Source organism: Bidens hawaiensis, unplaced genomic scaffold (assembly GCF_021521415.1).
Source record: "Bidens hawaiensis isolate Kalapana, Puna unplaced genomic scaffold, B.hawaiensis_p1.1 tig00030548_1, whole genome shotgun sequence".
Lineage (NCBI taxonomy): Eukaryota > Viridiplantae > Streptophyta > Magnoliopsida > Asterales > Asteraceae > Bidens > Bidens hawaiensis.
Genome location: NW_027495103.1, coordinates 69,110 through 93,344, shown reverse-complemented (window position 1 = coordinate 93,344; position 24,235 = coordinate 69,110). Strand labels below are relative to the sequence as shown.

At 38.8% G+C, this 24,235-nt stretch overlaps 1 protein-coding gene and 1 pseudogene across 1 annotated transcript; both read right to left on the bottom strand.

Annotated features, from left to right (window-relative positions):
- Positions 1–791: 791 nt before the first annotated feature.
- LOC143580676 (protein trichome birefringence-like 34) lies at positions 792–4,392 on the bottom strand (annotated as a pseudogene).
- A 13,697-nt stretch (positions 4,393–18,089) lies between these two features.
- Positions 18,090–20,179, bottom strand: LOC143580675 (protein trichome birefringence-like 34). Its single transcript, XM_077063636.1, has 5 exons — positions 19,505–20,179; positions 19,232–19,406; positions 18,839–19,035; positions 18,557–18,724; positions 18,090–18,474 (listed from the first exon to the last, which is right to left on the bottom strand). The coding sequence occupies exons 1-5, from the start codon at positions 19,987–19,989 to the stop codon at positions 18,090–18,092; spliced, it is 1,410 nt and encodes a 469-aa protein (XP_076919751.1). The 5' UTR covers positions 19,990–20,179.
- Between the last annotated feature and the right edge of the window lie 4,056 nt (positions 20,180–24,235).

The window sequence follows — 24,235 nt, the reverse complement described above, 5'->3', positions numbered from 1 at the left end:
GGCCGAGTTTTGTTAAACAAAAAAACTTTTCCAAATTAAACTGCTTAAATTACGGGACTTGTTATCTCGTGTGTTTATGTCGGTCCAATCTTTGGTGCTATTAAACCCATAAAACATGGAGAGAAGATTTGTAGGTTGAAAAATTAACAATACCCAAAAACAGACAACAAAAGGTGAAAAATAAATAAATTATATGATAATAATAAAACACATTTTTTTTGAATTATATGACTTAAAACTTTTTGCATGTTGACACTTTGAAGAAGAAAAGGCAGAAACAAAATTAATGAGAAAAGGATATCTTCAATGGAGCATGCTTGTCTTTATGTATGCCTTTAATGATATACAATAATCACAATTTAAAAATAAATATTTTTTATAAAAAATATATACTACTACTTACACGAATATGTAGATGACAGTAATTTAATATAATTTTTTTCGTGTTGTATTGAAGTTGCATAGCCAAGTGAAAACGCAACACAAATTTTAATCCATAATCATATATGCATGTATACGGTGTATCTATGATGTACAAAACAAAACATTATTTAATAAAATCAAAAGTAGTGAATAAACCTTTTGACTTGGTAATGTTTTACACAACTAAACAACAAAGGTGTTGGTATAGCAAAACCACCAAACAAGACTTTGGTGTAGTAGCTTTTAACTTTTAACTAATTGTTTGAATATTGTACATGCCATCATCACCAATCACCTACCTAAATTTTCTCTTGTCAAAACCTATTGTATGACATGCAAATGTTGTAATTTAGATTGCAACTATCCGATGACAAAATTTCATATTTTATAAAGAATGTAAGCATATAGGATCTCATTCCAAACGTCTGGGACACCGGGAAGACACCAATGTATACAATCTGCATACCAGACAGGGTTGGCCAATTCTAGCTTTGTTGGAGGAACCCAATGTCTTTTGTAAATAGATGGATGTCCATCTTTTCTATACTGTGAAAGTTGTGTTATATTTAGAAGTTGAATGTTTAAGCCTTTTTTTTTTTTAAGCCTTTACTTTCAAGATCTTGTACCACCGACTGTGCTGTTCTCATCAAATCAGTATCCGACCCTTTCGCCCAATACCCATATTCCTTTATTGGCTGAGTTTCATTAAAGCAGTTTTCTCCCATTGTTTTTCCCCAATCTCCGCCTCTAAAATTTGTAATAGCAAAATATTTAAAAGGCGATGAGTGTAAAAATATAAAAGGCCATAACTAGTTTGTGAAAAGAAAAGATAGCTAGTAAGCTAATGCATACTCTTTGTGATCCGGCGAGAGACTTATGAAAAACATTCTAGTTTTCTTGCGATCAAGGTGAGCCTCCAACCAATTTGACCATGTTCTTAGAGCCATTTCGTAACGAATGACCCTACTAGATTCGATAGAAGTTCTATTAGGATTTTCAAACGAATCCCACCTAAAACAGATAAACTTTTAGTGTGACGATATATGTACCCGACTAAACATTCTAAAAATCGTACAATAAATAAATACTTACACTAGTGTCATATTAGGCTCTAGCCACCATGTATATGAGTCAAAAATTAATATGTCAGCATTAATCCATTGCTTCGCATGCCTCTCGATGCTCTCAATTTTCATGACCCGGTCATGTACACGGTGGTGTACCGGATCATCACAATTTGATTCTACCAACAATGGTTCCCAATAAAAATCAATGGAAACATTGTATTCCTAAGATGTCACATATAACAATAGTTAAGCACATGTCACATTTGTACAATAAGAGTATATAGCGCGTCGAAGATATCACGAAATAGACTTACGGACACCTTAAAAGTGATCAACGAGCCATGCCATTCCGCAACCTTATGTGATGGTTCAATGATCCATGAGTCGATTAGACAGAGAAGTGAAACCCAATGGTTCTTACCTAGTGAGTCCCCAACAAAAACAACCCTCTTGTTCCTTAGCTTTTCCAATAATGCCGTTCCATTAAACCTACACGAGTCATATACAAAAATGATTAACCGTAAATACTTAAAATTTAAAAAATTGGTATCGATTTTGTCCGATACATGTCTTATAACAGTTTAGGATGTTAAACAGACCTGAAACCCGAAATTTTAAGGATGTGAATGAGATTAGTTTAAATTGTTTTCATAAATACAAAACAAATATTGTATTAGATGATACCCTACCTGATTGCCTTTATGGTACACATTTATATCATAACCATACATGTAAACATTTTCTATTCAGTTATCTTTGATAATAGTTTAATTCACTAGTTTTTAGTTTATATATCTAATTCTTTTTGTAATAAAGATATAAAATTTAAAACGGTAAAAAATGTGTTTGTGAATCGAAACGGGTAATTTCTAACAAACTAACTTGTATACTCGATACTCATTGGCTGTATAAGATACCTGGCGAACATCTGACACACTCTTTCTAACAAACGCCATGAGTGTTTTGCATGCCACATAAAAATGATAACAAGGGCTATACCATGCAAGGCTAGTTATATATGGAGGAGAGATGATTACACAATAACTAAAGGAGGGGCTTCAAAGTGCTAGATAAAACTTTTTCGTTGTTTATTTTTTTCTGTAATTCATAACTAGCGAGTTAAAGCTAGTTAACCTAGAACACTCTAAGTTAATAGGTGGGGACTAATTAAAACCTCATTGTTTACCACTTTACGTTACGTACAATAATTTGACGCGTTAACTAGTACATGCTAATTAGACCACAACATATACCGTAGTGGTATGATGTTGTCATCCCTATATATTATCATGTGGGGGCAAATGCACAAGTTGAAATAATGTTTGTCTACTTTCTTGAGCTCCCTGAACACTGACATGGTACACACATACACACAAGCTACAGCCCCACAATGCATACTGCATGCAACTTCTTTCTCAAATTTCTAGGTAAGCATGGCGTTATGTATGAGTGTGATACTAATGCATACTTGTCAACTTTCTTCTAGGTCATGCCAGAGACAATGACACATGGGCTCTTTTTATCATGTTACAGTGTCACACTAATGCATATATGCCAACTTTTTATATTAAACAATCTTTCAACACCTCATACATACATACAAGAAAAGGTTAAGAAGGTGATCCAAAGTGACAAAATTACCAAAACTTAAATATATTATAACAATCTGAGTAGAGTTATGGGGCCCATAAGCAATAAATAGGTTATGACGAGCTAGATCATATGATAAATCCGTAGATGGTTTAACCCAACTATTAGACCCGAACTCCATCAATCAGATCTATGATTATATTATCTCAAACTTTCCCTAAATTTTTGCGATTTTTTATTCTTTTATTTGGTCCAAAATTCGTATATAACTTATTGTGTGTGTTTTTAGGTCCTTAGGCTCTCCGTTAGGGAGAAAGGAAAAAAGACTTTAAAGGCGCCAACTATGCCGTCGAACAACCATAACAGTGACAACACACGATCCCTTTTGGCCAAGACATTTTTGTACACTTCAAACTCATCAATCATATTCAAACGCGCACACACATTTATTTACTTTTTTTTAAATCTTATTTAAACCAAGTTAACTCACAACATGCTAATTAAGTTATAACCTCACTGCCGGCCTACCTGATCGTCACATGACACGAAAACTAGCTCTTGCTAGTTACCCTACAACGCACAACCTAAATATCAATCTTTAATAGTTAGTTTATAATTTCAAATATTAGCAATATCTAACAAAAAAATTAGCAATCCTATAAAAATATTCGTAATAGTTAATGTCCTTTAAATGAGCATTTTTCGCTATATAAACTTTTTCAGTCAAACACTTGTATAATGAATAATTTAGTTATTAGCACTTCAGCACACATACGTGCTTTATTGTATAAACGCCTATAACGCCTCATGTGTCCCCAGATTGGTATAGGGGCTTTATCCGCCCTTATAAATGCCCCAGTACACATGACTTAACGTAAGTCACCAAGTATTCAAAAGTTAAAATATTTTTCTAAACAAATTATATTACTGTACATTTCGTGTTTCCGCCTTATGTCAGCTAGAAAGAGGACGTACCGTGGAGGTGACAACCATGAGGCTGCCATTTCCAGAACTGATACTCAAAATCTTTCCTTCCAAACTTCTCACAAGAATAATCATCTGCCATGAAAGAACATTGTCTCTCTTTATACAAAGGTCTTGACTTATTATCATACACCCAACTTCCATTAAACAAGTCACAACCTTCAAAAGAATAATCCACCATTTCTTTTTCTCCAATAAGATCAAAACTAATTAATCCACCATTATCTCCATAAAAGTAAACAACCATCATCATCACCATTAGAACCATGAATGTTCCCACAGAATGATATCCAGGAACCAGTTTCTGTAGTGTTTCAGTTCCCTTCATGTTAATGTTTTAAAGAAAATGGTGAGTTAAGGAAATGGAAGGTGGAAGAAGAAGAAGAAAAAATGAAGAGTGTTACATATATTTTATGTTTTGGTGTATTTATGTTACTTTGGTAGTTGGTTCATCTAAAAGATATTCATATCATTTGACTGTTTAAATAATTATTTGGTTTTATAAAATATGTATATTGTTATTACTGACATCTGTCAAAAATGAAAAATCAATTCAATAATAATCTTTTGTAACGCTTTTCAAGAAAAGTTGTAAATCGAATAGTTCAACTTTAATAAGATAAGAATTACGAAGTATTTATTTTTCAAGAAAAGTGGTAAAACGAATAACGTAACTTTAATAAGATAAGAATTGGGAAGTATTTATTTTTATTGATAAATAACACTAGCACTTCAAGATTCCGTACTCGTGAAATGAAGATGATTGAATGAGTTAGCGGCATGTGATTTAAATTACCATTTGAAAGAAAAAACACTATCAGCAAGGGTCGTTTTTAGGCATATGTGGAATAAGACGGAAGAAACATGGACGAGGGATCTAATACAAATAAATTAACATACTATAAACGTATAATTAAGTAAATTAATTATTATTACTTTATACTTTTTATAGATTTTGATTAGTATTTTTGACTTTTGAAATATATATAACCAAGTAAACACGTAGCAGGTTATATTTTGATTAGTATTTTTGACTTTTGAAGGGGTATGCACCCGCCCCAACATCGAGCGGGGCGGGTCAACCCATAAAGTACGGATAAGAAGCTTGAAATCAAGATGTCACGAAGACACAAAGCCGAAACCTATGCGCAAGCGCACGAAACACCTGTGCGTGGCGCATATCGCATATGCACACAGCGCGCGCACTCAGTGTGAGAATAAGAGAAGACCCCGCGCATCCCCAGGATAGACGCATAAATGAGACAATAATCTAATCCAAATCAGGATAAGGACAACCGTGTTTGTGCTCATCAGACAACTTTCCAGAAGGTATCTTTAAGGAATAAAGAATGTGCTGAGGTTGACAGCTGCCAATGAAAGGTGGACAACTCAGCAAAGCCCATGTGCTACCACGTGATGGCACATGGGTCAGGTGAAATACCTTGGTCAGAGAATAATCAATGAAAGAGCACCAGGTGTCCTAAATACACGTGGCGCGAAGCAATAGGGGGAGGCTAAAAAGGCCCTAATTGGGTCTGAGCCAAATCATTGGAAACCCTAGCACTATAAATACTAGGCCGCCTCCACAGTTGGGAGCAGGCAAGAAAATATATTCTAAGTCCTTTACTCATTTTCACATCCTGATTTTCCTCTCCTACAATATATGATTCTCACACCGGAGGGTTACCCCAAAGAGGACCCCTCTGTCCCTTTCTGAGGGGTAAGCTCACGGTACTGTTCGTTTTGTAGGTGGAAGAACTCGTATCTCGGAAAACCATCGGTGATATAGCACACTCGTACCCGAGGAACGTTGATCGTATACAAGTAAGTCGATACACGCTTCTTCATTGGCGCCATCACCTGTTACAACGGCAACAAAACCACTATTTCATCAATTTTCTCTCTGAAAATCTTCACCATGGTTTCCGGTGTTCGAAATAACGATCAAGTTCTGGAGGATAATGAGCTTGAGGATGTTAATGAGGGACATCAGGTTCTGAGGGCGCCGCGTGACACTGCGCGCACCACCAGTAACCATCCCTTCAACACAACACCTCATAGTCAAACTGAAACTCCCCCAGACGATCTCACGTTCCAAAATCTGACTGGTACAAAACAAAAAGGACCAATGGGCCCGGAAGTTGAAACCAATGACCCTAAAGAATGGCTCATAAACGAACAACGGCGTTTAATGGACAAATACAATGAGTTGGTAAAACACAAAAAGTTAGCCGATTTAACACAAAGGCTCGCATTTGATAAACAAACCATTCAGGGAACAACAAAAAAGACGCGCGCACCGGAAGACGGTCATTCTGTTCACACCGAACAAGCTGATATTAGTGATGAGGAAGAGGTGCACAGCATGAAGAAGACGCGAGATACTCATGCAGGAGGTTCACAGCTTCGCGCACACATGCACATAGCACTTGGAGCCAAAGCTGATATGGATTTATACACACCATACAACCCACAAGCGAAAGGGCAAGTGGACGTAACCACACCATATAGGCCAGCCATCTTGGTAAAACATTCAAAATTCGCTGAGCGCATTGCGAAGGCTCCCATTCAACACAAAACCAAGATGCCAAGTGGTTTAGGCAAGTACGATGGTACAACAGATCCAGATGATTATTTACAAGGTTTTTATAACACTGGAAACTTAGAAAGCTGGACGATGCCAACATGGTGTCACATGTTTGCTCGCTGCCTCACGGGTGCACGCGTGTCTGGTTCGAAAGCTTGCCGACATGACAAATCGATGGGTTCGAAGAGCTATTGGAAAAGTTCCAGGCTCACTTTGTACAACAGCGCAGACACACGCGCGACCCCGATGACATCATGCACTGCGTACGCAGGAATGATGAAACCATTGAAGACTACATAACTCGTTTCAATCAGGAATCTCTTGCAATTGGAGGCATCACTGAACAACTCTTGCGCGTGGCCTTTATACAAGGTGCGCGCAGTGATCAACTCCGCATAGCTCTCGTGAGCAGAGAAGGCATGCCAACCACTTGGGCTAAGCTTATGGAAGCATCGCGAGTCTTCGCGCGAAATGAAAAACAAATTGCCCAAGACAGAGCAAGAGATAAAGGGCATCAAACAGAAGCACCACGCAACAATGAAAGGAGGGGCAAACAAAACTCCGTATGGTCCAGGTTTCAACAAACAAATTATTCTCCCGCAGAAAAGCAAGCGCAACAAAGTTCACCACAACCCCAAAAAGACATTCTTAATCGCGGAGAAGGTGACAAGAAGGAAGGCGACAGAGAGCCTAACAGACCTCTACCAAGAATATTGACTCCCCTCACCAAAACGCCTTCGCAAGTGTTAAGCACAGAGAATGTCCAGTTTAAAAACCCCAGGCCATTACTCCATAAGGGACCACCGAACAGTGGCAAATATTGTGAGTTTCACAAATCCACAGGGCACAACACCGATGCATGCCATCATTTGAAGGATGCGATCGAAAAAGATGTGAAATCAGGCAAGTTGGCTCACCTGGTAAAAAATCCAAGACCAGAGAACGAACAACCAGACGGAGCCTCAGCCAGTAAAAAATTCAAAAGAATCTGTGTAGCTGAAGGAAGAAGGCAAGGGCAAGGACCGAGGAAGAGAAGCGCGCAAATCCAGGGGGATTGGCGCGAGCAACAAGTAATCTTTCCAAGAATCAGAGGAGGCCCGTCTATCAGCAGTCCTCTAGTCATCACTGCACACATCGCTCATTATGAGGTGTCAAGAGTCCTGGTGGACACCGTTAGTGAGTCAGACATCATGTATGAGCAATGTTTCAGGAAGTTGGATCCAGCAGACCAAGCAAGGCTCGAAGTTGTGAATGCACCAATCTCGGGTGTCTCAAACGAAATTATTCACCCCCTAGGTCAGATACAATTCGAACTAACTATGGGGGATGAGAAGCACAAGCGAGCTGAAATTGTCAACTTCCTGGTCTTGCCCACCACTTCATGCCATAGTATGATATTGGGTAGAGGAACGATTGCCCAATTCAACGCCATACCATCACCAGCGCATGGCGCGTTGGGGTTCCCAACACCAACAGGAGTAACATTTGTGTACTGAGATCATTTATGCGCAGTAATAAGTATACCTCGAGAGGGGAGAATGAAGCTTCCAGTGGCAAACAACGCGCCAGAGGAATGGATTTTCAACCCAAAATTTCCAGAACAAACAATCACAATCGGAGCTACGATATCAGATGACACAAGAGTGAGAATGAAAAGATTGCTCACAACGTATATGTCAGTCTTCGCGTGGCAACATTCTGATATGACTGGGGTTCCGCGAGACCTGGCGCAGCACTCTCTCAACACATTCAAGTCCGTGGAGCCAATTGCTCAAAAGAAAAGAGTCATGGGAGACGAGAAGACAGAGGCCATGAATGAGCAAGTAGAAGATCTACTGTGCGCGAATATCATTCGCCCAATACGATATCTAACATGGGTAGCCAATCCTGTGATGGTAAAGAAGAGCAATGGGTCATGGAGAATGTGCATTGATTTCAAGGACCTCAACAAGGCGTGTCCAAAAGATTGTTACCCCCTCCCAAACATTAACATGAAGGTGGACTCTGTGGCGCCATTTAAGCTCAAATGTTTCCTGGATGCCTATAAGGGCTATCACCAAATTCAAATGGCACCACAGGATGAAGACAAGACTGCTTTCAGAACTGACAAGGGTGTTTTCTGTTACACAAAAATGCCCTTTGGTTTAAAGAATGCAGGAGCCACTTACCAAAGACTCATGGATGCAATTTTCAACGAGCAGATTGGAAAAAACTTAGAAGTCTACGTGGATGATTTGGTGATTAAAAGCAGGGAGGAAAAACAAATGCTCAAAGACATCGAAGAAACCCTTCGGCGCCTAAAGGAAGTAAACATGAAGCTCAACCCGAGCAAATGCACATTCGGCGTGGAAGAAGAGAAATTTCTCGGCGTAATGGTCACCAAGGATGGTTTCAAGGTGAACCCAGAGAAGGTGGAGGCTATCCTCGGCATGCCCTCACCATCCACCATGAAGGAAGTTCAAAAGTTGAATGGTAGATTGGTATCAATTAACAGGTTCCTAGCAAACCATGCAAGCAAATCTACCTCATTCATTAACACATTGAGAAATTGCTTAAAGAAAAGCCAATTCAAGTGGACGCCTGAGGCTGAGCAAGCTTTCAGTGAGATAAAAGAATGTCTGATAAATCTGCCTGCGCTCACAGCTCCACTACCTGGTGAAACTTTAACGTTGTACCTGTCAGCAGGAGAGCGCGCCATTGGCGCAGTATTATTGGTGGATCGCAAGGGAATCCAAACACCAATTTATTATGTAAGTCGGGTGCTGACAGATCCTGAGACGCGCTACACCATCATAGAAAAGTTAGTTTTATCACTAACGCATGCGTCGCGCAAGCTTCACAGATATTTCAATGGTCATCCTATTGAAGTCCTGACTGATTACAACATCCCGCTCTCAGGAAGGCTGACAAAATGGGCACTGGAATTAGGGGAGTACACGATCACCTATAAGTCTCGTCCAGCAATCAAGGGACAAGTCTTAGCTGATTTCATCGCAGAAATCCCTGAAGGAAAAGTCGAAGAGGCTCAGCGCGAAGTAGACCCTCCGCAAGCCAATAATGAAGAAAATGTTTGGAGATTATTCACTGATAGAGCTTCAAACAACGAAGGGTCCGGCGCAGGCCTCAAACTGGTGGATCCAGAAAATCATGAGTATACTTACGCAATCAGGTTGGATTTCAAGAGCACCAACAATGAAGCTGAGTATGAAGCTCTGCTGGCTGGTTTGCGCATCGCGCACAAGTTCGGAGTTAAAAAGCTAGAGGCTCATGTAGATTCATACCTGGTAGCAGCACAAGTCAATGGCCTTTATGATGCCAAGGAGAACACCACGCCTCTGTATCTAGAGCAGGCGAAGAAACTCACTGAACAATTTGACTTTTTCAGAATCATACACATTCCGCGCAGTGAAAATAAGTCTGCCGACGCGCTAAGCAAGATGGCATCAACCAGCTTCGATCATTTTGGCAAAGATGTCAGGGTGGAAGTAATGAGCAACCCGTCAGTGGGAGCGAAGTCTGTTCTTGTAATTCATACAACACCTTCATCATGGATAACTCCAATAATGGAATTCTTGAAGGAGGGAAAGGTACCAGACGATCGCGCACAGGCGAGGAAGATAAGACACAAGTCGCAGAACTACGAAATGCTCGATGGTACGTTAAATCGACGCTCTTATCTTGGACCACTCATGAAATGCCTTGACGCTGAGGAAGCAAGCTATGTGATCAGTGAGATACACGAAGGAATCTGTGGAATACATGCTGGCCCGCGCATGGTGATCGCCAAGGCAATGAACGCAGGTTACTATTGGCCAGGCATGTACTTGGACGCGTTAAAAGGGATCCAAAAATGCAAAGCGTGTCAGAGCTATGCGCCAAATACCATGCGTCCAAAGAACAACTTGATTCCGGTGACCTCTGCATGGCCTTTCCACAAGTGGGCAATCTATATTGTGGGTCCCTTACCACAAGCGCCAGGGCGAGTAAAGTTTTTGGTAGTGGCAGTAGACTATTTCACAAAATGGGTTGAAGCCAAGCCACTGGCAAAAATCACAGCCGAGGCAATGAAGCAATTTATTTGGAGCCACATCGTATGCCGTTTTGGCCTGCCCATGGAAATCGTGAGCGACAATGGCAAACAATTCACTGACAGGAAGATATCCAGTTGGTTCAAGGAATTGCACATCAATCAGGTCTTCACTTCAGTATACCATCCTCAAGGGAATGGCCAAGTGGAACGCGCGAACCAAAGCTTGCTGAATGGGCTGAAGAAAAGGTTGGAGGGAGAGTCCCATGCATGGGTTGAGGAGTTACCTAATGTCCTGTGGGCGCACAGGACATTAAGCAAAACCAGCAATGGCGAGTCCCCGTTCAGCCTAACCTATGGAACGGAGGCTATGATTCCAGCAGAGATTGGATGCCCATCCTATAGAGTGCTCATGATGAGTAAGACGGATAACGAGCAAGAAAGGAGGTTGGATCTCAATTTACTTGAGGGACGCAGAGAGGCGGCTATCATCAGTGAAGCCAAATACAAGAAAAAGCTAGAAAAATACTACAATCAACACGCGTGAAAGAATGCCACTTCAAGAAGAATGATTTTGTCCTTCGGAACAATGAAGCTAGTCGCGCAATACCCCCGGGAAAGATGTCTCCCAACTGGGAGGGACCTTATCAAGTCTCGGAAGAATTGGGAAAAGGCGCATACGCTTTAAAATATTTAAATGGAAAGAAGATCCCGCGCACATGGAACGCAGCACAACTTAGAAAATGTTTCATGTAAAAGTTGTCAAGTTTGTAATCAAGGCTTTTTAAGCCATTATGAATAATGATACGCTCTATTTTCTTTCTTAATATGCGTTCTATTACCTTTTGCATACATGTTTCACACTTCCCTTTATTAATTTTGAGCAATATGACAACATTGTATTAACATCAAACTAAAAATAAAACGAAGTAAAACATACATGCGCGAGCTTCAAGCTCAGACGCGTTAACGAGTTTTAACTCTAAAACGCCAGGGCCTTAGCCCAATAATATGAGCCTTAGCTCAAATTACTCATAGCATCCATCCTACGTATTGAGCAGCTGGACCATAAAAATACCTAAGCACAACTAAGGCAAAGCACATGCCAAAGCATAGTTGTTAAGGTGTCAGGTCGGGGCCGCGCATGGGATTATAATGGATATAGGCAGAGTAACATATACTGACACGTAAAGGCTAAAAAACTCATTCATAATTCCCTATAATAAATGCACGATAACGTCGCGCAAAAGAGGAATAATGAAATGCCAAGGCACGTGTCAGCATATTCAGAATATCGCAAAATAACTTGAAATATGACAACTGTTAAGGATTAAGTAAAAATAATTTCCTTACAACCTTGTTCAAGTTTCAATGTGTAAGCATACCTTATATTCAACAAGTACACGCATGCAATATAAAGAGATGAATTGCGAATAAGGGAAAAACAAAATTTCATTCCGAAACATAGAAGTTTACAAATTTACAAATGATGAGGTAAAAACTACAAACACAAAAAAAAAAAAAAAAAAAAAAACAAGAAGGGCTTTTCAAGTTTCTATATTAATATCAGCATCTTCATCTTCCTCATCATTATTTCCTCCCTCAGCATCTGGCGCAGCCCGCTCCTCGTCATCTCCAAACTTACCATAATCAAGCTGTTCGTCTTGAATATAGTCGCCTTCTGTCATGATAGCGTCAGGAGTAGGTCCTTTGGCCACGCCAGAGCCGCTGGCAGAGGTAGCGTTGCCCGCGCCATCATCATTGCCACCAGTCCCTTCACATTCATCAAGTAATTTCTTTAAAGCGCCAAGATCGGGCTGGTCAGCAAGCGCGGCTATCTGCAAGTCGCAAGGAACAGTATAAGTACAAAAGATTATGAAAATAAGTCAAGTAAACTCATTAAGGTTAAAATACCTGCTCAAGGATGGGAATTGGAGTATTCAAGTACTTCTCCCCCACCTCAGCCATGTCAGCGCAGACAGCGTCGAGCTGATAAGGGTAGTCGGATGGATTCTTCTTTAGCATGCCATATTCATAACCATCCTTAAACCCCTCAGCCCGACCCACCAAGCGCGATGCCGCATTACAGTCCATCACAAGGGTCTGAAACTCGTCTGAGTATTTCATGGCATAAGCGCAACGAGTCACACCCTGTGAAATCAGCCATTGACGGTCCTGCGCGAGGGAAGAAACAGACGTCTCAAGAGCAGGGATTTGAGAGTTTAACAACTCAACAGTTTTCTTGGCTTGTTTTAGCTCTTCTTTGTCAGACGCTGCTGCCGCCAAGGCTTCATTCTTTTCCGCTCGCGCAGCATCGAGCTCTTTCTTCAGGTGCGCAACCTCACTCTCCAATAAAAATTTTTCAGTATTAACCTGCGCAATAATTTGGTCACGCGCCTCCACTGCCAACTCCAGGTCACGCGCTCGACGCGCGTACTTGGCCGCATCTGCCTCTGCCACTTGCAGTTTCTCCCGCGCAGCTTGCAGCTCAAGCCCGCGCTTCACAAAAGCAGCGTTGGAACTTGCCCGGTTCTCGCTAAGTTCTGCTTGGAGTTTCTCAGCTTTCTCTCGGGCATCGGAAAGATTCCAAGCAGAAATCTTAGTCTCTTGCTTGGCCTCCGCAAGGGCAACACGTACCTTTATATAATCATTGCGAAGCTCTTGGGAGGCAGCAAAAAACGCAGACCCAGCAAAAAGGTGGTCATTAAGCAAATACACGCGAGCGCGGTCCTCTTGAAACCTCCTTTCAGCTGGAGGAACAGAGTGAACCCAAAAGTCTTCACATACGCCCAAGGATTGGAATGAGCTCTCTTCAGTGATACTCCAGCTCGGGCGGTATATGTGATCGGCTCCCTACAAACACAAAGCAACGCAAAGAAACGTTTTAGTTATCTAAACACTAATTTGGAAGTCTGCACAGCGGAGCAAAATAAACTTATACCTGAGGAGAACCGGCAGAAAGATTAGCGCCAGCTGATGAGCTTCTGCCTGCCCCATGAGAAAAAGGTTACGCCACGAAATCTCGTGGCGCTATAGGGCTTACGCGGCCACCATCAGAATTTTCAAAATTAACCTCCTCATCATCCTCTATAACAGGTCTCTTCTCCTGCGACTTGGAAGAATAAAAAATAGTCTCACGAGGAGGGCTGCGCGCAGGAGGAGGTGAGGGAGGTCTTGACGCTGTTAGAGCAGCGCGAAAAATAGTCTCCTGCTCCTTAGTGATCCCAATGAGGGGAGATTCAGTACTTGTTGGAGCAGGAGCAGAACTAACGGCGCCAGCGCTAGCAGTGCCACCAGCAGCTTGTGTGCCAGCTATAATTCCTATGAAAAAACCAACAAGGAGAAATGATTCATGACTTGAACTAAAGGAAAAAATCAGACAATCAAAGCGCAATAAATACCTTGGCGCACCGCAGTCCGCGAATTAAGCATCGCCATGAAGTCCATTTTCCCCCTTTTTGAGGGCAAAACAGAGGACTTCAAAACAACCTTCGGCATAGCCTTGGCACCTTGCTGCGCCTGAGGTTGAGCCACCAACGTTGCCGGCTCTACAAACATTTGAGTGAACAAAGCTTCATTAATAACTATATCGGAATCACGCTCATAAAACCACAAAATATAAACAAAGTATACCTGTTGGAGAAGACGAAACAGCAGGCGCAACACCGCTTCCCTTGTCCGCCGCGCGCAGAGATGAGGTGGCAGCACCATACCTCATGTGGACTGGAGGATTGCCCACACCTTGAGGCAAAGAAGACGAGGAAAACTTGGAAGTAAAATCCTTGGTTTTCTCAAGTTCCTTCACTTGAGTAGGAGGAAGATTCTGGGCAACAGAGGCATCATCTTTTTTCTGTTTTTTACTGGCCCCTGCGCCAGTTTTGCCTTTAGCCTTGCGCTTGAGTTTTTGCGCTTCAGCTTCTGCCTCCTCCCCTTCCTCTTCCACAGGCTCTAACTCATAATTTGCGAGCGCATCTACAATACGCGCAACAGAAATGATAAAACCAAATTTGGTATTCTAAGGGCCTAAGCACAAATACAAAGGCTTACCAGGCACATCGCTGTCAAGGCAAAACTCTAAGTCAACAGGAATAAACATATCGTCAAAACGATCAGGAAAGGCAGTTTCCCCAGGGTTCAGCGTAGCAGATCCACCCTCCGTATGCTCGTCATAGGCGGCGTGGATGTATTCCTTGCTGTCTGCATAAAACAAGACAAGTGATATCAGCAAAACGAATTATACTCGCGCAGAATTAATGCAATGAACAAACAACCCACCTGAGCCATCAACACGGATGACAGGCTCTGTCTCGCTGTCAGTCCACCTCTTGCTCATACCAACCCCCACCAGCGCTTCCTCGCAAATATTCTTGGCGGGGGATGGTTCAGCAGATAACTTCTTAACCCATGTGCCCGTTGGGTTCTTAAGGACATTGTCATCCGCGGGCGCAGAAGTGATCGCGCGCATAGTCATGCGGATTGGAATCACACCAGCCTTGACGTAGAAAAACTTCTCAGTCCAGTCATGAAGGCTCTTAAAAGTGACAATACAGCATTTAACCTTCTGACTGCGTGGAGTAAACGAAAACCAAGAATCTTGAACCTTTGGTTTATAGAAATATTGAAAGCGGCGAGGAGTAGGCTCTTCGCGCTGAGCTTTGCACATAAACTCAAAATGAGTCATGCGCACCAACCCAAAAGGGTGAACTTGGGATATGTGAATCCCATAAAATTGAAGGAGCGCACTTATAAACCTTGTCATCGGAAGACGAAGGTTACAGTGAGTAAAAAAATGAGAATATAGAGAGATATAGCCGGCAGGAGGATCCGCAGCCGTCTGCCCGGCTGCCGGGAGCAGACAACCATACTCAGGGAGAAAACCCTGAGAAGCAATGAGACTATCAAGCTCAGGCTGTTTCAACTTGCAGGGGATCACGGTACTGTTCGTTTTGTAGGTGGAAGAACTCGTATCTCGGAAAACCATCGGTGATATAGCACACTTGTACCCGAGGAACGTTGATCGTATACAAGTAAGTCGATACACGCTTCTTCAGTAACTTTAATAAGATAAGAATTGGGAAGTATTTATTTTTATTGATAAATAACACTAGCACTTCAAGATTCCGTACTCGTGAAATGAAGATGATTGAATGAGTTAGCGGCATGTGATTTAAATTACCATTTGAAAGAAAAAACACTATCAGCAAGGGTCGTTTTTAGGCATATGTGGAATAAGACGGAAGAAACATGGACGAGGGATCTAATACAAATAAATTAACATACTATAAACGTATAATTAAGTAAATTAATTATTATTACTTTATACTTTTTATAGATTTTGATTAGTATTTTTGACTTTTGAAATATATATAACCAAGTAAACACGTAGCAGGTTATATTATGGAGCAAGTCAATCTCCCTAACAACTCTCATAACTCATAAGTTGATTATTTTTTATTTCTGTATGGGCGTCCTCCCTATTAAATAAATAATAAAAAATGTGAATAAAATAATAGTGAGCAGTTGATTAAAATATAAAGTATGGACATTAATTGAGTTGTTTTCTCTTTATGAGAGGTTGCTAAACTAACTAATAAATTAAATAACAAACACACACTTTTGAATCTTGAGAACAGACAAAGTTGCTAAACCAAATACACACGTTGAGTTTAAAATTATAATCACATAATCATCAGGAGCCATAGATTTTAAGTTTCTTATAGCCATGAGTTATCAATCATGATTTCAAAGTCCCATACAGGCATTTGTAAGGAAAATTTTGTAGATTGAATTAAACCAAATCAGGTCGGGTAGCGGTAGCATACTATAATACAAAGAAGATTTCTAATAATAGTTTAGAGTTAAGGTAATATTTAATATGCATGAATAACAGACGAAATAAAACAGATAACTACAAGGGAACGAGAAAAAAAAAAGACGAAGGTACGAAAAAGAAAGGCGAGACTTACATTTTGTGCATTTGAAATACATTATATTCACCTTTGTTTTGGGTGTTCTTGGGCCCACTTGTTGAAGGGGGCATATTGTAATTGAACCCCGTATGACATGAGTCTTAGCCCACGTGTTGCACTTTGGGCTTAGTTTTTGTCTTCTAAGTGTACTTTAGTTTTCGGGCTCAAATGTAGGTGCATCTACAGTTATATTTCTACTTTTTTTAACATAGTTTTAAACCACAAACACTGTTAAGAAGGAGACCCATTAATCCATTATCGTGGTTTGTAATAAAGGTGCACAAACCTGGTATTTTGTAGGAATCAGAACAGGTTCATGGTGGTAAACAAAAGTTAAAACCGGGTAGGAACTGGTTCCGGTATATATAGTTTCCGGGTTTTTATGGGTTTCGGGTCGGGTTTTGATCGGGTAAAAGTGAAACAGGTTCTGGCGGGTCAGGTTCCGGGGAGAAACCCAATACCAGGCCTTACCTGTGGGCCGGGTACAGGTAGGAACCGGTTCCGGGTAATATGTGCACCTCTAGTTTGTAGGAAAACTTACTTTAGTCAAGTTTTGAACTTAACATTCACCGTAATGTAATTTATGACGTGTTGACCACCTATCGGCTACCACCACTTCTTAATGACCACATCAATTAGGGATGAGCATGTCACCGATTCTGAAAATCTCGATCCCAATTTTTTCAAAAACCTGGTGTCGGTATCGTACGCAAAAAAAATCGGTAAATACCAATAACAATCACGATTTTCCCAAAAACTTGGTACCAGTACCAAAATGGCAAAATGTTCGTTTCAAAACCGATTCAGTACCGATGCCAACATGATACCGGTTCGATACCACTACATGATATAATTTGCTCATCCTTAACCTCAGTGCTTTTGTTTTACCCTTATGATGTTCTCTTTAGAATATATTTATAAATTATAATACTTTTTTAAAAGAATTTCACATATCTTAAGATAGGTATTATATTTTCATGATTTCCAAGCAAGAGCGAAAGAAGGAGCACGTTTAGGGAGCAATGAAGGCCTTTATGCATGGCGTCACTTCTTATCTACGTTTTCCGATAGTCGATGATAAATATAAATAAATAACACATGATCGAAGCACGTAAGATATAACGTAAGGTTTCATAATAACAATAAGAAATTATAAACCACTTGTGTGTTCACTGATCACAACTTTTCAACTAATTAAAATTAAAGGCACTAACCTATGATACATAACTATCAACAAAATAAAACATGCTTGCAATGTTCTATAATGGCAATAACCTAAAAGAATCAAGAATCACACTAGATCACTTTGGGCTAGTAGATTCAACATAACACGACAGATTTCCATCTCGAGCCATTTTCTTAACAAAAGAAAGTAAAATGATATTTGAGTAAAACTAAAAATCACGGGCCATTTTGTCAAGTCAGTATCTGAAAAGACTATTTTAGTAGTTTTCCCTTTTTAATTGGCTAGCGGTTTCTGTTGCTGGAAAAATGTAGGCTAAGAGAAGTTCATTCCAAACATCAGGAACCCCGGGAAGACACCAATGTGTACAATCAGAAGAACGTTGTGGGTTAGCCTTTTGTTCATCGGTTAAGGGACGCCATAGTCTCCGATAGACTGTAGGGTGTGCGTCTTTTCTATATTGTGTTAACTGTGTTATGTTTATTAGTTGCACATTTACCCCTTTGGCTTTCAATTTGCTCAATGACGACTCCAAGTTTCTCAGCATTTTCGGATCTGTTCCGCTTTCCCAGAAACCGTCAACCGTCACCGGCTCTTTCTCTTTGTAACAAGTTGTTTGCTTCTTGCCTCCCCAATCTTTAGCACTACAAATTATAAAAAGTTAGTTGACATACTAAAACAACTAAAAGAGAATAACAAAAGGGTTTTTGTTTTTTTGTTTGGTACTTTGAATGAGTTGCTGTAAGACCCATGAAGAACATCTTGGTCTTTGCAGGATCAATGTTGTTATGTACCCATTTGGACCATGTTTCCAAAACCATCTTATACGCACGAACGTTATCAATCTCATCGTACACCTGATTCGGACCACCCAATAATGATCCTGGGCCCTTCCTGATTCAGAAACAAGAAGAGACTTAACTTGTTACTTTAGCAAATATATAAGGTAAACTATTCTCTATAGTCTATACCACTTACAAGTTTAAAAAAAATGTTACTTGAACTTACAAGAGCTTTATTATAGGTAATCTCCACCAAAGATAGGTATTAAAGACGAGTATATCCGCATCAACCCAATGCCTTGCATGCTTCTCTATGGATTTGACTCGAATAGTTCGATGATCAAGGCGATGGTTTGATGGATCATCACCGTTAGATTCGACCAACATTGGAGCCCAATAATAATCAACCGATATATTGTACTCCTGCAATGTTTTATTCAATTGTCACTTTCATCATTTAAACAACACATACTTGTAAACACAAACATTGTGTTCTATATATTAACATATAACAATTCAAGAGAAACATTTATATATTTGATTAACAGAAGTTTACACTTTTAAGTCCGCAATGGAAAATATAAATATTTATGGGAATGAAATGAAAGGTAGGACTTACATTGGACCTAAAGGTGTACAAGGTACGATTGAGCTCCTGGCCAAGCTTCTTTTCCCCTGGAATTGAGGAATAGAGCATGCACATCATTGAATCCCATTGGTTTCGGTTTACCGAATCACCAACGAACAATAGCCTTTTACCTTTAAGTCTCTCCACAATTGCTTTGCCACCAAATCTATACATTCAAAAGAAATATAATATTAGACACTAATAGTACTAAGAGTTTGCTAATTTGTTGCTTCATGCAAAACTTTAGAAGATAATATTACATACCTTGGGAAGTCACAACCATGAGGTTGCCATCTCCATCTTTGATACTTAGAATCCTTTCTGCCATAAGTTTGGCAAGCTAAATCGCCATGTAAAAAAGGACACTCGTGTTCTTTGTACAAAGGGTAATGACTCTTGTTATCGTAAACCCATTTGCCGGAGAACAAATCACAAGTTTCCGTTAAGGATGGTGGTGCAATTTTAAGCCTTCTTTGATGTTCAAAAACTTGTGCACCTTTATCAACGTTCATCTTCGTGTTTGTGTTCGTGTTCGTGTCTGTGTCCGTGTCTGGATTTGACTGATCTGTAGTAATAGTGGTAGTGGTAGTGGTGGTAGTAAGAGTAACCTTAATGTTGTTACTCACTGCTTCTTGATTAGAGTTGCTATAAAAGCTTAAAGTTGCTAATCCTCCAAGGAAGAACATGATTATGCTACAATGGAACATGGTTTTCATGTCCCATACCATTGAAGATTGCTTCTTCACCATCTCTCTCTCTCTCTCTAGATCTCTCTTCCACACACACAAAGAGAATAGAAGGAGAGAGACTACAATTTTGAGTGAGAGATACTAATAACTTTAACTCTATTTATGGTTAATTATCCTTGTGCACAAGGAATTAAAAGGCTCAACTATTTTCTATGCATGCTTGGAGTTCACTTAATTAATTAGGATTGAGATTAGTCATCTTGATTTCACAAAAAACTGTTTTATGATGTGTATATATAAAGGTGGGAAATGATATACTCTTATCATCAATATACTAAAATATGTATAGAGGTATTCTTTTTAAGTTATATTTAAGGTCATAAATTAACTTTGGAGGATATCTATTAAACTTTTATTTGAATTCTTAATTTACATTTACCGAGAGATTATTGAGGAAGGAAAATATATATTTCCCATGCATGGCTTAATGCATCGCGATCGATAATTCCTTAATTAAAGCCCTTTTTTCCTACCTGTTAGGTTATGCGACATCTTGCCCGGGCTAGACTGACGTATCATATATACATTATGTCAGAATTCAATGCTTATTTACAATTGATAAAAAAAATAATTAATCTTACAATTTATCAAAATTATGGTACAAAATATTATTTATCTCTTGCTTTATAAAACCCTTGATCTTTAAATATTTCCCAAGCCCCCGATTGATTCTTCGCGGATAATCTTGACAACCTAACGTGCAAGAAAACAACAAAACAAAAGCACGTCTAAGCTGAACGCTCAGTGGGCGAATAACAAAAGATATTCATCATAGCTTATAAGCTTTTAACATTTAACATATATATCTTATCAATTCGTACTTGTAGCATATCAATTCATACTTTGATCAGTCGCATAAACTTGCTAATCAAAATTAACTCAAAATCAAGTTATTAACCAATAACTAAAAACACAGAATCAATAAACCATGTTATAAGGTTACGTGATGGCGTGCTTGAGGCAATATTTTCTCTCATGGGTATGACACACACGTTTCTAGTAATTCAGTAATAAAATAATTTAGCAATTATTATGATCAATCCGTATGTCTCAACTCACTAACGTTTCTCATGAGAAAAATAACGAAGATGACAAACGTGTAAATAAGCAAAACAATCAAACGTGTCAAAGCACATACTAAATCCAATACCAAAATCGTCCATCGCATTAGGGTCTCCAAAAACATATTATGTCAATTCAAAAGATCCAAAAACATTCAGAAAGTCTATGGTTCATGTAATAATTTAACAATTCAAAGATCAATGGTTCATATTAATAAATAAACAATTTGAAACCAATGATTCTTATCAATCAATAAATGATTCGTGCTATAAGATTAACATATAAATTACCAATACGATAAATAACAATAATAGGCTATCCGTACCTTTAACGTTCAGTTGTTCACTATGCTAAGACAAACAAAAACACTTGATTACGATTTTCCGCGTTATAAAGAATTGATGTAGTAAAACAGTGGCGACTCTAGGGTAAGTGTTTTGGCCACAAAGTATGGTTTGCGGTGGTCAATATAATTTCAACAGAATCATAGAAATCACATTTACTAATTATTTATTTATTCTTATTCGTTTATGATTTCGTTTCTTAAAATGAGATATTTCCAAATTCATTATGAATTTAATGCATTAGCATTTCTCATACTTGTCATATCCCTCTCTAAACTTTGATTTTCTTCAATGAAGGTTTAAGTGAATAAAAATGATAAAAGATTTGAATGAATAAAATGGTGAAGAATCGGTGGTATTTATATATAATAGTAATAACAATAATTAATTACACATATATGTTGTTTGGAACCCATGAAACTTATCCTTGCATGTGCTCCTTCCCTCTTATAATATCGCTTTCTCATTCATATCAACTAATTATTAATGTCCAAATATTAAAATTTCCAACTAATTATTAGAGGCTGTGAAGTTCCACTTCCTCGGTAATGGTCTCTCGGTGTCCCGAATTATGGTGTGGGACCGAATATCTGTTATTCTTTCTCATGACGTTCTCTTGCTTGTTCAAGACCTTCCCTTCATTTTGATTCATGGTAGCCACTAACCGCAATGACAACCAAATCCATAAGTTGGCGTATTGTTGACTTGTCTGCTTCTAAGCGATAAGTGAAGACGTCAAGTCCATACCCTTGCAATTACGCAGTATTAAAGATGTTTTACACTAAAACTTAGTTTAGTAGGCTTAAATACGTCTGATGTGTGTTATCTACTAAATGCACTGACAACGAAATCCATCTTTAAATTTGTAAGTTTTCTTCCACTGAACATGATTAATAAGTAATGTCATGCCTCTTAAATCATCATTGTGTTTTGGGCTTAGTTAATTGTGGAGTAGGTGAAAACTCCGCAGTTAAGTGTTATCTAGTGGAAGTAGTACTAGGATGAGTGATCTCCTGCGAAGTCTTCGTCGGGACAACCAAAAACAAATATGTAAGTTTTTAGACTGGCCATCCATCGGTGACAAAACATACAACATTGGTGGTATGAGAAGGATATGATTTGGCGGTGTGGGGATAGCAACCCTAACTTAGTTATGCCGTTTAAGAAGTATGGTATAAATATACGAACTTAACATAATATGGTTCGATTTCATTTCTAATACTTAATTGTTCAATATGAAAACTAATGGATCCATTGTTATTGAAACAACACACTAAACTTAAGTATAGATCCGAGTTATTTACCGCACATTAAATCATTCTTTACAAAAATCAGAGTTTAGATGATCATGTGTGACTCGTTTAAACCTTAGAATCAATCAAGATAGTGTTGTGAATTGTCTATCATCATCGAAACCAGTAAATCTCACAAATAGCAAAACTATGATAAGGTCCGAGAAGGGAAAGATGTAGACAGCCTTACATCTACCCCTATGAATAGAGCTACCCCTATGAATAGAGAGACTGCTTCTGGTGAGACCCACAACATGATAGTAGTTTTGCATCAAATATTGAATATAAGACACATAACACTCAACTATCAGGATATTGTCCGATTGATGCATGTACCATTGTCTTTTGGCTATTAACGCTACCACATGATGCATGATTAACTTTCTGTCACTTTTAACGTGATTCCTTATAAAACTAATATTATAATTATGTAAATATGAATTTATATTTCTGAGTTGTAAAATAGTTAATACGTACATGTTGGAAAGATATATTATGGTAATTAAATACAAGGTGGCGGACCGAGTACGTACTCTTCTATCTCCAAGTTATTTTTGGATCTCACGTGGCATTTATTTTAGTCGATGAATCGACCATTAAGCAAAGGAATTGAGTATATACATTGGATCTAGTGTAAAGTCAGATATCCATTATCCACTCTACAAACTTTCATTTTTACACATGTAGTTCAAGATTTAATAAAATTGCCACACCAAACTTCTTCAAAATGCAAGAAACGCATACTTATTATTATTATTATTATTATTATTATTATTATTATTATTATTATAAAAATCATAGTATCGATATGATCGATTTTATTGAGTATGGTTATAATCATTGCTGTTTTTTAGCATATTTAAAAAAGAGTTATAACTACGTACGCTCCAAAATGTATATGCTCATTTTAGCGAAATCAACAAAAGCTAAACAAAGAGTAGGAATTTACTAAAAATGTTTGTTAATGCAAGTGTTCTTGCCTCTTAGTGGAAGGTCCGGTTTCTAACCCAAACAAAGAGTGTGAATTTATATAGGAGTACGTATGGGAGTGTCTATTTAGGAGTATAGCAAGTATATTGTTAAAAAAAGTAGTTTTGAAAAATCTTTGAACTATAAGACTACAAATGAAAAATACAACTTCACACCCGATTTAGAGCAACCTTGTTTCCATTGCTTAATGCTCAATGCACGGAGAATAACAACTCACACGGTGTTAATTAATACTGAATAGTTTACACATATATGCTAAGCAAGTGTGCCTCACACTAAACATGTGGTTTTGGTTTGAACTTTAAACTCATGCGTTGACCCTTTTAATTACTTATTTAATGTACAATGATAATAAATAATGATAACTGAATCGTGCTCTTATAGCTTGTGTGTTTTCTTCAGTGATGGATCTACACATCAGACTTAGTGGTAACGTTCAATTTTTTTACCCTGCTTCACACTATGTAAATGAAACAAAAACAGAAACATAAGAAATATATTTTAACACATGTGATAAATATTTCTCCTTTTTGGGTTTTAAAAGCTTGAAACGATCAA